This window comes from Eleutherodactylus coqui, chromosome 1, assembly GCF_035609145.1.
Source record: "Eleutherodactylus coqui strain aEleCoq1 chromosome 1, aEleCoq1.hap1, whole genome shotgun sequence".
Taxonomy (NCBI): domain Eukaryota; kingdom Metazoa; phylum Chordata; class Amphibia; order Anura; family Eleutherodactylidae; genus Eleutherodactylus; species Eleutherodactylus coqui.
Window position 1 is genome coordinate 457,617,328 of NC_089837.1, and position 16,631 is coordinate 457,633,958.

A 16,631-nucleotide genomic window follows, 5' to 3' on the forward strand; every position below is an offset into this window, starting at 1 on the left:
CGGTCACCTGACTTCCGGTGACATCAGCTGTCACAACAGCCACCAGACCCTCGAGGGATCCCGCCGGCGGAGGAAGGAGAGGTGCTGATCAGTACTGAACATTTTTACCTCCTTGAGCCCTGTGTGGTGCAGTGTGCTAAGGCAGCAGAAATAGTCATAAGCTCTTACTCATGACCTAAAGGTGGCAGGTTCAATCCCTGAGGTTGGTGGGAGGTAATAAATTACATGACAGTGCTGCAGAATAGCTTGGTGCTATACAAATAACCAGATTTATTTATTTGACCTGCTAATAATATTATTCGCTAAAAAGCAAAAATTCAACCTAAACTATGACTTCAGCACTTCAAATCAGTGCACAAATCTGCATCAAATGGTGAAAAAAAAAATCCACATATCTCTTGCAAATCTTTGTATTATGTGGGGTTGGTAAACAGCTCTAGGGCCTACTAGTATACTAAACTGACCACCTTGCATTAGTCACAAGCGAACAGACGCTCTGAGAATAAGCTGACGCTTCAAAACCTACTTTCCCTCAACAAAGATGGCGGCCCCACAAGCCACAACGTCATCACGTCACGTAGCGTCTCGCTTTCCTTCTCTGGAAAGACCTGGCGCTGCGCACACGTGACCGCCTCATCCGGGTCTTCGCGTTCTTTCACAGTCGGCCCAACATGGCAGCTTCAGGTGAGTGTGAGAGAGGAACATAGGGTCGCGCCCGGTGCCGGGTGTACAGCGCCCCGTTACACCTGACGTTACCCGTGCAGGTTGTTTAGTCTGCCGAGATACCGCCAGGGTGCTTTTTGCCCGTCACAGCGCACTGAAAGCGCAGTGCGCCGGTGGAGGGAGACACGCTGCTGTATAATCCCCGGTGTGGCCCAGGCCGCACCCTGTCTGTGTGTGCGGCGCTTACCGGGCGCTCCGGCCTGTAGGCATCGGAGTTGTAGTTTGTACAGTTGCCGATACATATGTTGTGTCGTAACTGCAGCCTCACTTTGTGCCCGCCGCGCGTGGACGGGACCGGGCGGGCAGTCAGGCTTGTGGGCGCTGCCGCGCCGATTACATGAGGTATTAAGGACACGTATCCCCCCCGCCCGCAGTGGTACGGTCTGGCTAGGGGCTGCGCGCTCCGTAGGAGTACCTATAGCAGGGCGGAACCACGTGGCCCCGGGAGGGGTGGGGGAGGTATAATCCTCGCTCATCTTGTTGTGGAGAGCAGGCCTGGGATAGAATGGCGGTAAAGGTCAGCGACTCCCAGGCCTAAACCCTAACCCCCGCCTCCCGCTGCACACAGGGGACTGGCCGGGAGAAGGACACGTCAACACTGGCGGGCCTGGCCGCAGGCAGCGGAGTCACATGGGGGAAGCTCTCAGCTGCTGCAGAACTGCATCTCTCAACGTGCATGCTGGGACTTGTAGTTTTAAAAACTGAGGCAGACCATGCTGTCTGAACAAGCAGCCTGACATTTCTGCATGTGTTCTCTGTTGTCAGCCAGCAGCAGGCTGTAAGGGCTGCATTGGGAGGAGTGAGGATGGGGCTTATTATCTGACAACTGTGTTTACAAGGGTCTTCCAGGATTTTATGGGGTTTTTCTATTGATCTGCCCTATGAATTTCTGGCCCGCTATCACTAGGTAGCAGATTGCGCTGTCTGTAGTGCAGTGGCCATGTTTGGTATTGCAGGCACGGCTCCTTGCAGTATTAACGCAGGCCTCTGCAATGTTGTCAGCGCTATCCGCTTCCCGTGCCGCGAATCAGCTGACCGGTGATCACACGTCTCGGACCGCCCTTCCAACCGCGCTGACCTTTGGGGACGGCGCACATTGTGTGTCCGATTCCTGCCTGTGACGCGGGCCGGAGTACAAAGGCTGATCTTATTTTATATTTCTCTAGCATGGATCTGTAGGAATAGGCGCTCGTGTAAGCCGCCTCATAGGGTATAATGTGTCCGTGAAATACGCGGGCAGAAAATGACGCTCACTCACACGGGCGTATGCAATTTTGATCTTTGAAACACTGACTGATCGTGTTGCGTGTTTTGGCGCTGCGTGCATTTTTGTTGCATATGTGTATTTTCTTAAATCCATGTGCAACTCCTTTTTATGCATACGAAAAAACACACAAAAACCCAATATATATATATGCATATAAAGCGCAGCACGCAGACGCAACAGCTTTTTTTTTCTCGCTCCTATAGATTTTCATGGGTGATTTTCTTTTTTTTTTTTTTTTTTTTGGATCATGACTATGGGGCAAAATAGGACATGCATTTTTTTTTTTGTATTTTTTTTTTTTTTTTTTTACCGCAGCCCCTTGTTCCGCATAAAGCACAGCTGCACCCACCGATGTACTTTAAAGGGTCCGTATTCAGGCAGTAACAAATGGGGACAGGAAGGACTCCAGTGTGAATGACCCCCGCGGCGTACGTAAAGCAGCTCGTTCATCGCCTTAAACACTCCGATACAGAACATTTGCCAAGTGTGGCCCTCTGTGCCTGACGCGGTATGGGGGAGAGCTGAAGCACCGGATGAGTGATGTATTAAACACTGGGGGGCAGACAGCGGGGACCCCCAGGGGTGAGCGGAGCAGTGATAGGCGTGTTCTCTCCGTTGCAGTCACCCCTATGGGCCTGAGTACATTGCTCCGCTGTCCGCATGGGCCGTGAATGCAGCGGTGGTCACACGCATCACCAATACATTCACTGTTCATGTGAATCGTGGGGGGGTTGTCACACATTTGTAGGTGATACATTGTTATGGGGGGTATAACGCCTTTATTGGCACCTTCTGCACATCCGCAGTGTTGGCGCCTCCAGTAGTATCACATGTTACCATCCTGTGACATGGGCCAAGACTGAACATGCTCTTCCAGTGTTTGAGGATTTTGTCCTTCTACTTGGGACAGCTTCACATGAGCGTAACTCGCCGTGCACCGCAAGTCGCCATGCGCTATCTTGGCGTGCATGTGGACGTACTACGCACCAAGATAGAACGCACTTCATTCTTTATTGCGCACATATTTTGTGCAATATGTGTGAGGCACCATGGACACCTATGGCAGATTAGTACCGCGTAGTGCGCTCTGACCATACGTTCGTGTGCGGAAGGAGCCCTTAAATTGACTTTTTTTTAATGGAACCCACAAAACGGCAATAGGGTGCCTCATTGTCCATCGTTACAGTACTAGTAAAGTGAGAATTAGCCTCATGCACACGGGTGGATTTGATTTGCGGAATCCGCATTCGGCACCTATGTGGGAGATCCGCTGCACATGCGCGTTGGAAGACAGTCACTGTGGGCGTTCGCTTGTTTTTATTTTTTCCGCGTAGACGATCCACTGTGCACCCATGATCGCCAGCAAGCACTTGAAAACCATTATCGCACTGCGGTATTCTTTGTGTATGAGGCTTTAAAGTCATCCCCACGCTGCGGGAGAAATCCTCCGCCTCAGGCCGAATGCACACAGCCGGATCGGATTCTACGGGACCCGACAGCAGAATCTGACCCCGTGCCGGGACGGTGACCCCGCGTGCCTCTCCGGAATCTTCTATAATCTGTAATGTGGATGTGCCGGCGCACATGTGCAGTACAAATCATACAGATTACGTACGGATTCTGCGACGTTTCCGCAATCATCATTGCAAAAAGGCAGCAGATTGAAATAGAACATGCAATTTTCCCTCCATAAGCGGAAAATCGAATTTAGTTTCCACTCATGGAAAAGCGATTTCCCCCCCCCCCCCCAGTGCCCTTATGGCCAGTATTTAATGCCAATCTGCCCGTGTGCAGCCGGCCTAAATTGACCCGTACTGCGGATTTTAAATTCTCAGCGTTGCAATTTATGTTGCAGATTGAACTCTGTGGGAAAATCTGCAGCAAATCCCAATTGTTGCAGATTACCCACAGATCACCTCTCTCCCTCGGACAGTCTCCATATCCCGGGCCTCCGTCAATGACATCACTGTAGCCGTCATTTGGGTCGTGGCTGGAGGCCAGGGAAGCCGGCTAACCTCTGCACAGGAGTGGAGCAAAGATGGAGAATGTGGAAAATCCAACCAGTATGACCGGGGTGGCCCGTATGTACTGGGTAACATCAGCTGAACCAGCCGATTTGGAAGCATTGGCCAATCATCTAATGTATATGAGCTATTCGGCAGTCATTGATAGATGGGGGATCGGGCTCGTTAAACGTCAGCGTGCCGATCCTTTCAGCCACCAGAGATGTTTGACAGCAGCTTATTCCTCGTACTTCATTGAGAACATGCACACTGCTCAACCGTTGCCAATGTAGAGGGCCGCATCTGCAAAATGGGTCTTCATTCCACATTCTATAAACCTACTTGTATCCGATGTGCGGTCATCTCAGGGCCTCGTGCATACAGACCTGCTTGGGGTCAGAATCGCTCAGGATGGGCGAACGGCTGTTTTTAGGCGTCCACAATTTAAAAAACAAAAGTTGCCGCCGGCAGCATCAGATGACTATTCTGGAAACCTTGCTTCTAGGGGGAACGCAGGATCATATGTGGCTCCTGGATACTTGGTCGGTCTTACACCAGTGCATGTATGTGCTGTAATATGGACGAGGCCCACCCTGACCGCAGGTCTAGAGACCTGACCCAAAGCATCGCCGACTCCTATGACGATGTGAGCCCGGGTCAGTAGACCCACAGTCTGGCCGGAACCAAATTCTGTACCATTTGCTACAGATCCACTTTAAAAGTCTGCACCAATTCTGCTACGGTTAAAAGTACATTAAACCGTTGTTGCCAGCCTGTGCCTTTTATGATGGACATGTTTCGTAGGACGATATCAAATGGCACCATGTGGCTGCTCAGGACGGGCAAATCACACCAACGGCGGGGCCAAACGGCTAAACAATTTTGTGGATAAAATCGTATAGCTGCGAGGGGTTTGGCCGCATGTGGCATCAGACCGTGCGTCATTACCCTTCGGCGAGGCTCACACAAGGGTATTTAAATTGCGTCTTACGTGCCTGATGTACGTGTGTATAATACGCGGCGCATCGCGGCAATTCAAATTGATAGATTTTCGCTGTTGCTCATACTCGTGGTCTTTCATTGCGTATCATGTAATGTGAGTAAATAAGCATGTTCTATTTTACCACCTATTGTTCTCTATGGGTGCGTACAAAACGCCGTACATATGTAATGACATTGCGCAAAAGCGTCGTTTATACACGACGTCGCTGGGCGTCAGAGCAGGAAATTGGGGGGAAAAAATGAAGCCAGTGCATGTCAGCGTGCATGAGATACGCTGACATGCGCAGTCAGTAATCGCCGTCGTGCGCGGATCCACACCGTGGTGAAACACAGCATTGTAGATGCGGCGTTGTATCACACGCTCGTGTGAGCCCGGCCGGGGTGTTCCTGGAAGAGCTCCCATTCTCAACAAAACTTGGGTAGTCTTTGAGATATTTAAACAGAAATTTCAGTAAAAAATAAAAACTTGTTGAAACCGTTGTGTATTGCTATAACCTAAGGATACTTTTACCCAGGCTGGCTGTCCGGTATTTGAGCGCCTGACAGCCATCCCAACAATTATCGCTGCTGTCCTTTCAGAGGAGTGATGATTGATCGGCACGTCAGAAATATCTTCTGTGCTTCCATTTAGAGAGAACAGGCAGTCATTCCTATATGAACAACTGCCTGTTTACGCCGGCCGACAGTCGCTTGGTTTTTAGGTGAGGCAAATAACCATTCTGACAAGTGGGCGACTCTCACTCACTTGCCTCGCCCTGTCCGGTCTTGTGTTTACATTGTATGCGGGAAAGAAATCGCAGCACATCCTATCTTTTGGTGATGCAAGGGCACACCTATTGTTTTCAATGGGGCCGGCGGCAGCATCGCACGTGGTGCAATGCGAGGTTTCCCCATTGAAAACAATGGGAGAAACTCTGTGATTCTCCGCTGCGGCTATTTGGCTATTTCCCCAAAGTGATGCAAGGTGGTTTTTAAATAACACCGCCTTGCATCTGTAGGAATACTGCGTGTTGCGAGTGCGCTATCAAGCCATGATTCACGGCCCGACATCGCACTCGCCCGCGTGCAGTTAGCCAAATCGTGCGTAAAGCTGTCAGCACTGACTGACTCCATTTAGGAACGCCACAAAAGTAGTGATTTTTTTTTTTGTTTTTCTTTTTTTGCTAATTCATCACATTTAAGTGCTTCAGATCATGCAACTAGCTTTTAATACATGATAAAGGCGACAAACATAATCACAAAACGCAACTTAAATAATTGCTCCATTTATTGCAGGTTGTTTTAAGGCTCATTTACACAAAGACACAAACTATTGAAAGATTGACAGTTTTAACGATCATTTAGCATAAAGTACTAATAGATACTAATGCCCATTAGCACTTTATCAGCTTCATTTGCGTGCGCATAATCCTCCAGCAACTGCTTGCAGAACTCAGCAGGTGGTATGAGTCATGCAATCAGCTCCTTTGTTCCCGCATGGGCTGCCAGCATGAATACAATGTAATTAGTCGCCTCCCTGGAGAACACAGCGTGTGGTCTGTGTTATCTACTCTCCAGCTGAATGATGGATTTTAAGCTCGGCTTAAAATCATCGTTCAGCCAAAGAGTAAAGGCCGGTTTAGACACGGTTCTCGCTCAAATCCGTCTTTTGAGCGAGAATCGTTGGGTCTAACGACACGGACATCATGCAGTTTTCGTTAACAAGTTGCTGATCATTCTTTCAGCATGCTGAAAGAGGCTGATCAGCCTTATCAGTGCCGCGCGCTGAGTTCACTGCGGGATACTGCTGATACTATTGTTTTAGCTGGTATCCAGCTCCCATTACCACAGCCAGAGTATGAAGAAGACAGCTGTCCAGCTGTGTTCTGCATACCCCGCACGGAGCGCACAGCTGTATACCAGCTGTGCGCTCCATGAACACAGCAGGAGTATTGCCAGGCTCCCCTGCTGTGATTTTCAGGGAAGGGCTTTAAATATACCATATATACTCGAGTATAAGCCTAGTTTTTTCAGCACATTTTTTTATGCTGAAAAAGCCCCCCTCGGCTTATACTCGAGTGAGGTTAAACAACAAAGCCCCCCGCAATACTCACCTTCCTGCCGTCTGTGTCCCCGGCGCGATGGTCTCCCCGACGGTGCCACAAGCTGCTGGAGAATTCCCTCTGCTCGGCTTTGAATTCCCCCGCTGTCAGCGCTGTGTAGGTAAGCACTTTGATTGGATCGAGTGCCAGCCAATCACAGCCTTCTTATAGCATGAAGCAATAAAGAGTTCTTGATTTTTACTTCACACCCTTGATGCTGCCACTATTTTTCGTGTCTTTGGATTTACTGTGGGATTTGGAGGTCCGTGATCCCTGACCGATGGCTGTGCATGGATTAATACCTTTACCACCTTCGGAACTATATTTGAGTGCTGCTGGATACTTGGTAACGAAGCTGTGATTGGCTGGCGCTCGATCCAATCACAGCGCTTACCTACACAGGGCTGATGGCAGGGAAATTCAAAGCCGAGCAGGGAGATGACAGCAGGGAGAATTCTCAAGCAGCTTGCCGCACCGCTGGGGAGATCATCCCGCCGGGGACACAGACGCAGGCTGGGAGGTGAGTATTGCTTTTTTCCTTTACCTAGTATATACTTTAGTATAGCTCGGCTTATACTCCAGTCAATAAGTTTTACCAGTTATTTGTGGTAAAACATATTGACTCGGCTAATACTCGAGTATATACGGTAAGCCCTTCCCTGAAAATCATCCGTAGCATGTGTAAAAAATTAAAGAAGATCTATACTCACCTCTCCGCTGCAGCCGGGGCTCCAGCCGCGTGTAGCCGCTTCTTCTCCCTGATCCGAGTTTCTTTCATCAGGCGGGGATTTAAAATCCCTGCCTGCTGAAAGAGCTGTATCTGATTGGCTGAGCGCTCCCAGAAGATAGCTCTATGCAGAAGATAGCGGTCCTGCTTGTTTAATGCATACAGCGTGAGCTTCAATTACATACTTATGCAAAGTGAACGCTCAAAACTGTCACTCAAACTGCCATTTGAGCGAATTTTGAGTAATCATCTTGCCGTGTAAATGCACACAATGATTATTGCTCAAAAAACATTTTTTGAGCAATAAACGTTGTCTAAATGGGGCTTAAACGATGGGAGCATTTACACGCAACGATTCACTCATATGTCATTTTAACGAGTTTTGAGCGATAATCGTTGCGTGTAAACGGGCCTTTACTCAAAGCCTTTATCACCCATGTGATAAAGTAATTGTCACAACTAGTTAGCAGGTAAATAATACATGGAAACTTGCGATGGGGGTCTTTCATCATTATTGAGGAATTTTGACGTACGCTTTGCAGAATTGTTTTAATTCGGCCACATCAGAGGGTTTTCGAGCAGGATCTGCAAGTTCTTGCTTCACCACCTCCATTGGGATTCCAGTCAGGACTTGGCCACTCCGAAACCGGGCCCTTTTTCTTTTGAGCCATTCAGGGGTGGACTTGGCTGTTGGTATGAGTGTATTGCCAACGCTCTGTTAGCTTTATGCCGGATGTAATGGGACGCGTGACGTTATCCTCCATGACGTTTCCCCTGTGACTCCTCGGTCCGCAGAAAATTATCTGAAAAGTCTACATGTTTTTGGCAAGTGTGAGACGGGGCTTTGTGTTCTGCAAGTTGTCCCATGGATGTCATTTCCCAATGTCTTGTGGAATCGTGTACATCGGTCATAAGGGTATAATCGCGCATCACTGAGTATCCGAGGGTTGATTTTGCTGCAAATCTTCACAGCGGCATCCACTTCTTCACCCCGTAGTGTACGTTGTGCGCAGTCTTGGTGTGCATTATGCAGCTGAAACTCCATAAAACATCCGCGGCCTATGAACTCGCTCTAAGGCTTCCTACACACGGACGAGCACCATGTCAGGCCATGGAACTCGGCCCGATATCGCGCTCGCCAGCATGCGATTAACCCATGGATGCGAGGCGTTTTTCTTTAAAACCGCCTCCCGGGACTTCAGGTAAGGTAGTAATCCTCCGGCGCGGCTTTCAGCAAGTGTTTCCCATTTTTTTCAATGGCAACCATCGCGTGCGTATCATACGCCGTGCAATGTGTTTTCCTGTCCCATTGAAAACATGGGGTGAAAATATAGAGCATGCCGCTCATGTCTGATTCCATTAAAAAAAAGGGGGGTTAATATTCATGCAGCTCGCAACACACACATCTTACGCCATTTTCTCGTCCGTGTTAAAACGGCCTAAGGCTCCTTTTAGCCGGAGCAATAAAATGCTCATAGGAGCGAACAATCAGCGTTCACTTGTTCAAGCAGTTTATCTTGTAGCTTTCGTTCATTCAGTGTACGAACAACGAAACAATCGCGACAACGTGTAAAAGAGCCAACGGTACAAACAACGAAACAATCGCGACAACGTGTAAAAGAGCCAACGATAATCTTATGTCTGAATAAAAGCTGAAATAATAGCGAGCGAATCTGCTCCTCTTCGTTCAATCATTGGCTGCGTTTACACCAAACGATTATGGTTCAAATTCGTACCATCCAACTATTTTTTTGAACGATCAGCGTTCCGTGTAAAAGGGCCCCAATGAGCCCTCCAGTTCTTTGGATGCTTTCCTGGGTATTTTTGTGACCTGGATGACTCCTCCATGTGCTTTTGGTGAAATTTTGGTAATTCAGCCCCTCCGGGGAAGGTTTACCGCTGTTGTTCCCATTCATGGATAATGGCGGTAAAAGTAAAGTAAAAAAGTGGATATGAAACCTTTTAAGAGCCAACAAGAATAAACTAACAGCACAAACGTACGAGGTGACTCGGGTCTGATCAGGAGTGTAATAACTAGGTGACTGAAGAGGCGGCGTACAAGAGGAGAGACACGGTGTGACTAATGGGCAGTTCGGAGAAGGACAGAACGAGCTTAGAGAGCCGATCCTCCGGGTACTTATACATGGGATGGCTGTCAGGTGCCGAAGCGTGTGACGGCGGTCCCAACGGCGATTGCTTCCTTTGCCTTTACACAGATGTTCAGTGAATAGAGGCAAAGATCTCCGGCCGCCGCCATTCACTGAACAGGCAGAATAATCTCTGAAATGAGCCGTTCTGGGCAACCATCAGCCCATGATAAGTTGCTCAGCTATCGCTAGTTGCTCGTTTCAGCTATCTGAAAAGGAACGACAGCTGTGCGGCTTCTCTCTCCGTATAAACAGGAATCGCTTAATGTTTGGGCAACTGCCTGTTTACAGTGAATGGATGCGGGCGGGCCACGACTATCCCCGGCCCGCTCCATCTTCATTCTCATTCACTTGAACGACTATCACTCCTATGTAATCCACCCAAGTGATGCTGGATTGAAAGCCCGACTCTTGTCCCTGTGATGCTCGCTCTGCACAGGAACGGGTATCACTGGATCACCCACAGCATGGCCAGCAGGGGGCGGGCTGCTGGAGGTGAGTTCTCTCCCTGCTCTCCTCCCGCCTGCCTCCATTCACTGTAAGCAGCGACATCCAGTACCGAACGGCTGCTGTTTACACCAAACGATTTGTCGTTTGTCTTTTAAGCTGCTTGAACATTAATGACCGGACGATTCTCGTTCAGTTTCCGCATGCTTTACATGGGACGATCATCATTCAAAACCCGTGGGAGAACGATCATAAAAGGGCCTTATCTCTGCACCACATCTTAGAACCTGACATTTTTTTTTTCTTCCACCTCTTAAAAAATGGTAACTTTTAGGCCGGCTGCACACGGCCGTGACAGGCTCCGCCGCGAAATTCCGCGGCGGAGCCCGTCACGGCACCCCCCAGGAGACCCCATACTTACCTGCGGATCCGGCGTCCTCGCTCCCGCATGACGCTTCCCCGCCCACCTCCGCCGCGTCATATGACGTGGCGGCGGTGGGCGGGGAAGCGGTTTCACGCTATCTTCCGCTGTGCTACAATGGAAGCCATCCGCGCGTACACCCGCGGCAAATAGAGCATGCCGCAGGTGAGGACGGGTGAATTCACGGTGCGGAATTCCGCGGTGGAATTCCGCACCGTGAGTACTGAGCTATTAGGTTCAATAGAACCTAATAGCTGCGAGCAACGCAGCGGATTACGCGGCGGAAATCCGTTCGTGGGAAGGAGGCCTTATTTATCCATCGGCATAAATGGACGCGGTACGAGTTGTATTTTTCAGTGATGCTATATAATGGACTGAAAGTAGAGTAAAATGAGAGAAAAACATTTTGCCATCTTTGGGTGCGTCGTCTTTCTATGGTGTACAGACTGAAGCAAAAATAACACAATAACTTGATTCTATGGGTTGGTATGATTACTAGGATACAAGTTTTTTGGGGGGTTTATTGCTGTACTCCCCCCCCCCCCCCCCCCCCCCCCCCCCAGTTCTATTTCTTTATATTTCGTGCCACCATCTTCTGACAGCTATAATTTTTATTTTTCGTCGACCTACTCGTTTTTTGAGGCACGTCCTGTAGTTTCCGTTGCTACCATTTTGGATTACATACAATGTTTTTGGTCACTCTCTTTATTACATTTTTTTTTCTTGGAGACGTTTACAGTTTGGGGTAGATAATCCAATACTTCGACTGAATTGACACAGCTATACCAAATGTTTTTTTTTTGTTTTTTTTTAATGATTATAAACTAATTATATATATATATATATATATATATATATATAATTTTTTTTTTTTTAATTAATAAAACTTTTTTAAACTAATTTTTACATTTTGCACAGGAAAACTGAGTAAGTCTAGCGTCTGGTTAAAAACTTTCTCTCTATATTGAACAATCCAGACAGACATAGAGAAACAAGCAGCTTGTGCCATCTTACATGTTTCAGGCAAGCATGTTGCCCTTATTAATTTAGTTTTAGTCCCTATAGGGGACAAGAACTTGTGATGCTTTGATCGCCTTTGTAGTATGATGTAAGACCATAGTATTACATTATACCGCAATCTGACAGTCTATCAAGCCACACCACAGGCAGGGCTTGATGGGCAATCTGCCTTGGCAGCCCTATGGACTTTCAGAAGGCCCCCGGCTGCCATAACAACCGCAAGGCACCCTGCAATCTCATTGCGGGGAAGTAGTGCTGGACCACCGAACATTGATCCGAGCATTTAAATGCCACTGTTACAATTGCCGGTATTTAAAGGGTTGATGGCTGCACTCAGCCATGCTACTGATCGGAGCGGGTGTGGGTTGTAAAAAAAAAAAAAAGCCGGCACCCGCATTGTATGCAGCGCGATCAACACTCTCCCTGTAGATGTACGTCTTGTAAGTAATTTCTAGATTCGACAGGCCTGGCAGTAATCATGTCTGGAGGCGGCTAGTGAACTTAAATCCAATTGACTTTGCCATTATATGAGCGCTGGTGCCGAGCACTCATGTTTCCCCAACAGTTGTCGGGATGAAGCGGCAAGCTCAGTTATAACGTTATTACCCGAGCGCTACTGATGCCAATGTATTAGCTCCCCTAATGGATTCACTTAGTAGCTACGGCTGTGATTACCTCTTTCACGTACAGCCGGGTAAGGCTTCTGTCAGTAAAATCATCCTTTCTATACAGCATTTTGTGTTTTTGTTTGGCTTACCTTTGTCTAAAGTTGGACAAATATGCAAAAATAGAAGAACTTGAGAAGAGGGTGGACACTTTCGCAGCGCTGTGTGATGTCCGAGTAATCGGTTTTGCAAACCATAACAGGCAAAATAATTTGCAAGCTGAAAATATTGCAAAGAATTACTATTGTTATGGGGTGCAAAATGGAAATTCTGAAAATTCTGAAATCTAGGCACTAAGTAGCGGCAGCCTGTACACATTATTATCTCTGCGGCTCTGGACCCTCTTCTTCGTCCCGTCCCAGTACACAACAGACTGTTACCTACAACTCCCAGCATGCATAGAGCTTGTCTACAGCTCAGCACTGTAGCTCCGCCCCCAGTTCACCAGTCATACAACTTACCAGTATGCATAGAGCTTGTTTACAGCTCAGCACTGTAGCTCCGCCCATAGCTCACTGGTCCTACAACTTACCAGTATGCATAGAGCTTGTTTACAGCTCAGCAGTGTAGCTCCGCCCCAGCTCACCAGTCATACAACTTACCAGTATGCATAGAGCTTGTTTACAGCTCAGCAGTGTAGCTCCGCCCCAGCTCACTGGTCCTACAACTTACCAGTATGCATAGAGCTTGTTTACAGCACAGCAGTGTAGCTCCGCCCATAGCTCACTGGTCCTACAACTTACCAGTATGCATAGAGCCTGTTTACAGCTCAGCAGTGTAGCTCCGCTCCCAGCTCACCGGTCCTACAACTTACCAGTATGCATAGAGCTTGTTTACAGCTCAGCAGTGTAGCTCCGCCCCAGCTCACCAGTCATACAACTTACCAGTATGCATAGAGCCTGTTTACAGCTCAGCAGTGTAGCTCCGCCCATAGCTCACTGGTCCTACAACTTACCAGTATGCATAGAGCTTGTTTACAGCTCAGCAGTGTAGCTCCGCCCCAGCTCACCAGTCATACAACTTACCAGTATGCATAGAGCTTGTTTACAGCTCAGCACTGTAGCTCCGCCCATAGCTCACTGGTCCTACAACTTACCAGTATGCATAGAGCTTGTTTACAGCTCAGCAGTGTAGCTCTGCCCATAGCTCACTGGTCCTACAACTTACCAGCATGCATAGAGCTTGTTTACAGCTCAGCAGTGTAGCTCCGCCCATAGCTCACTGGTCCTACAACTTACCAGCACCAACCTCCCTCTCACAGGGCCAGAGAAAGCTGCTGAAGCTGACAGACAGGAGCTCCCGGCACTCTGACCTACAGTGCTTCCACTCCTGTTCTCCCATTACAGAAAGGAGGCTACACACAGGGGAGAAGGTAGCAAGTGTAAGCAAGATGTCAGGGGAAGTGGAGATAGTTTTCAGGCGGAGGGTCATGTGACAGAGAAAATGGAAAAAGTATCTAGAGCGGGTACCGTGACCCTATTACACAATCGCCTACTATGATGATGGACACTAGATCATAAAATGTTAGTCTGCGCCCGGAATACCCCTTTAAATGAAAAGGCGTCTTTTTGTAAATGGACATTAAGTCATTATTTTATGACCTTTTGTGAGGGCGTGGCTGAAGAACAGATGATTTTGCTGGAATGAAACTACTGCTATATTGTCCATGAGCCGGGCATTATCTCTGCACTACTGCTATATTGTCCATGGGCCGGGCATTATCTCCACACTACTGCTATATTGTCCATGGGCCGGGCATTATCTCCGCACTACTGCTATATTGTCCATGGGCCGGGCATTATCTCCACACTACTGCTATATTGTCCATGGGCCGGGCATTATCTCCGCACTACTGCTATATTGTCCATGGGCCGGGCATTATCTCCGCACTACTGCTATATTGTCCATGGGCCGGGCATTATTTCCGCACCACTGCTATATTGTCCATGGGCCGGGCATTATCTCCACACTACTGCTATATTGTCCATGGGCCGGGCATTATCTCCACACTACTGCTATATTGTCCATGGGCCGGGCATTATCTCTGCACTACTGCTATATTGTCCATGGGCCGGGCATTATCTCCACACTACTGCTATATTGTCCATGGGCCGGGCATTATCTCCACACTACTGCTATATTGTCCATGGGCCGGGCATTATTTCCACACTACTGCTATATTGTCCATGGGCCGGGCATTATTTCCGCACTACTGCTATATTGTCCATGGGCCGGCCATTATTTCCGCACTACTGCTATATTGTCCATGGGCCGGCCATTATCTCCGCACTACTGCTATATTGTCCATGGGCCGGGCATTATCTCCACACTACTGCTATATTGTCCATGGGCCGGGCATTATTTCCGCACTACTGCTATATTGTCCATGGGCCGGGCATTATCTCCACACTACTGCTATATTGTCCATGGGCCGGGCATTATCTCTGCACTACTGCTATATTGTCCATGGGCCGGGCATTATCTCTGCACTACTGCTATATTGTCCATGGGCCGGGCATTATCTCTGCACTACTGCTATATTGTCCATGGGCCGGGCATTATCTCCACACTACTGCTATATTGTCCATGGGCCGGGCATTATTTCCGCACTACTGCTATATTGTCCATGGGCCGGCCATTATCTCCGCACTACTGCTATATTGTCCATGGGCCGGCCATTATCTCCGCACTACTGCTATATTGTCCATGGGCCGGCCATTATCTCCGCACTTAGGTCATTGCTGTATGCTGACAGATAAAGGAGATAAAATGTCCAACTCCCGTAAAACATGGTTTCTGATTCTGAGTATTTTGTTCCACACCTCAAGCCTGGACTAGAGTATTTGTCTAAAGGGAATGTGTCATCCAAATCAACTTTTTTTGGTACACGGTTTACCATTTTTTAATTTTATGTATTATTTATTTTTTCGTCTTTAAGTATGTAGATCCAAGTCTACTTCACACCCGGTGGCTATTTGCTGTTTTTGACAGCTGACATCCGTCAGTAACTGTCGTGTCGATTATCTATTTAGGTGCTGTTTTCAAAGCCGACAACACATCTAAGGCTGGATTCACACGGGGCGGTATTTCACTTGGCAAATCCGCCTGCGGATGCTAATCCTGGGATTAGCCAGCCATGTGGACGAGAGTTGTCAAAAATCTCGCCCACACGGGGTAGCAAATCCGTCGCAGCAAAGAAGGCAGAAGCCGGTGCTGCGACGTGGATTCCCGGGACGCAGCATGTCCATTCTTTTTTTTTTTTTTCCCCCGCTGCAGGGCCGCACTCTCCTCCATGCGAGAGCTGGCCGCAACAGAAAAGCACACGGTGAAGCCGCTCCAAAACCCGCAGCTGAGTGCCACGGGTTTTGAAGCTGTGCTTACACGGCAGAAATCTCGTGGTTTTTCACTGTGGTATTTACCCCAGAATTGTGCTAATAAAAGCTACCGCTTACTCTGCAGAGAACAAGGCGTCACACGGCCCAATCAATAAGTGTTCTGGGTCTCCCAATCTGGCGATGGAAAGCAAATTTTTTAAAAACTATATAAATTTCGTATCATAATTGCGCTGGCCGTCAAATTTCATGTCGCTTTTTAATGTACTGTGAATGTAGTAAAAAAAAAAAATCCCCCACCCCCCAAAAAAATTAAAATGGCAAAATTTATTTTACTTTTCATTACACCGCACTTAAAAAGTTTGGCACCTTTACAAATATAACTTGTCTCGTAAAAAATGGGCCATCTTACTGAAATAATAAAAAAAGAAAAAAGGTTATGGCTCTTGGAGAGCGGAAACAAAAAAAAAAAAACGAAAATGAAAAAAGACACTGGTCGTGAAAGGGTTAATGTATATGGCATCCATGTACTGGATTGCTTCACCTAGTTTTGCTGTAAATAGAGCTGACGTCCTGGGAGCAGCGCCTTATTGCACCCTGACTCATCATGACTATTTCCTCATGTGTTTTCCTTCAGTCCTGTTGATCTCTAATGACTTACCTCGCTGTATTTTTCCAGTAAGTGACCACTAACATGTCCAGCAGTTTATCATATAGCGAGGCCGTTACCACTTGTGTATATAAAGTGACCCTTCTTACTCATTTATTTTAGGATTTTAGAGTTCTGCCTTCCCAG

The 16,631-nt window shown here is 47.9% G+C and overlaps 1 protein-coding gene across 4 annotated transcripts in view; it reads left to right on the plus strand.

The window, feature by feature from the left end:
* The first annotated feature begins 609 nt into the window (after positions 1-609).
* The window catches only part of EIF4B (eukaryotic translation initiation factor 4B), a 37,913-nt gene continuing 21,891 nt past the window's right edge, over positions 610-16,631 (plus strand). For all 4 annotated transcript variants that reach the window (XM_066584212.1, XM_066584214.1, XM_066584213.1 and 1 more), the window contains exon 1: positions 610-684. In XM_066584212.1, coding sequence (XP_066440309.1) covers positions 672-684 — 13 coding nt within the window. In that variant the 5' untranslated portion in view covers positions 610-671. The remainder of the gene's footprint in view (positions 685-16,631) is intronic.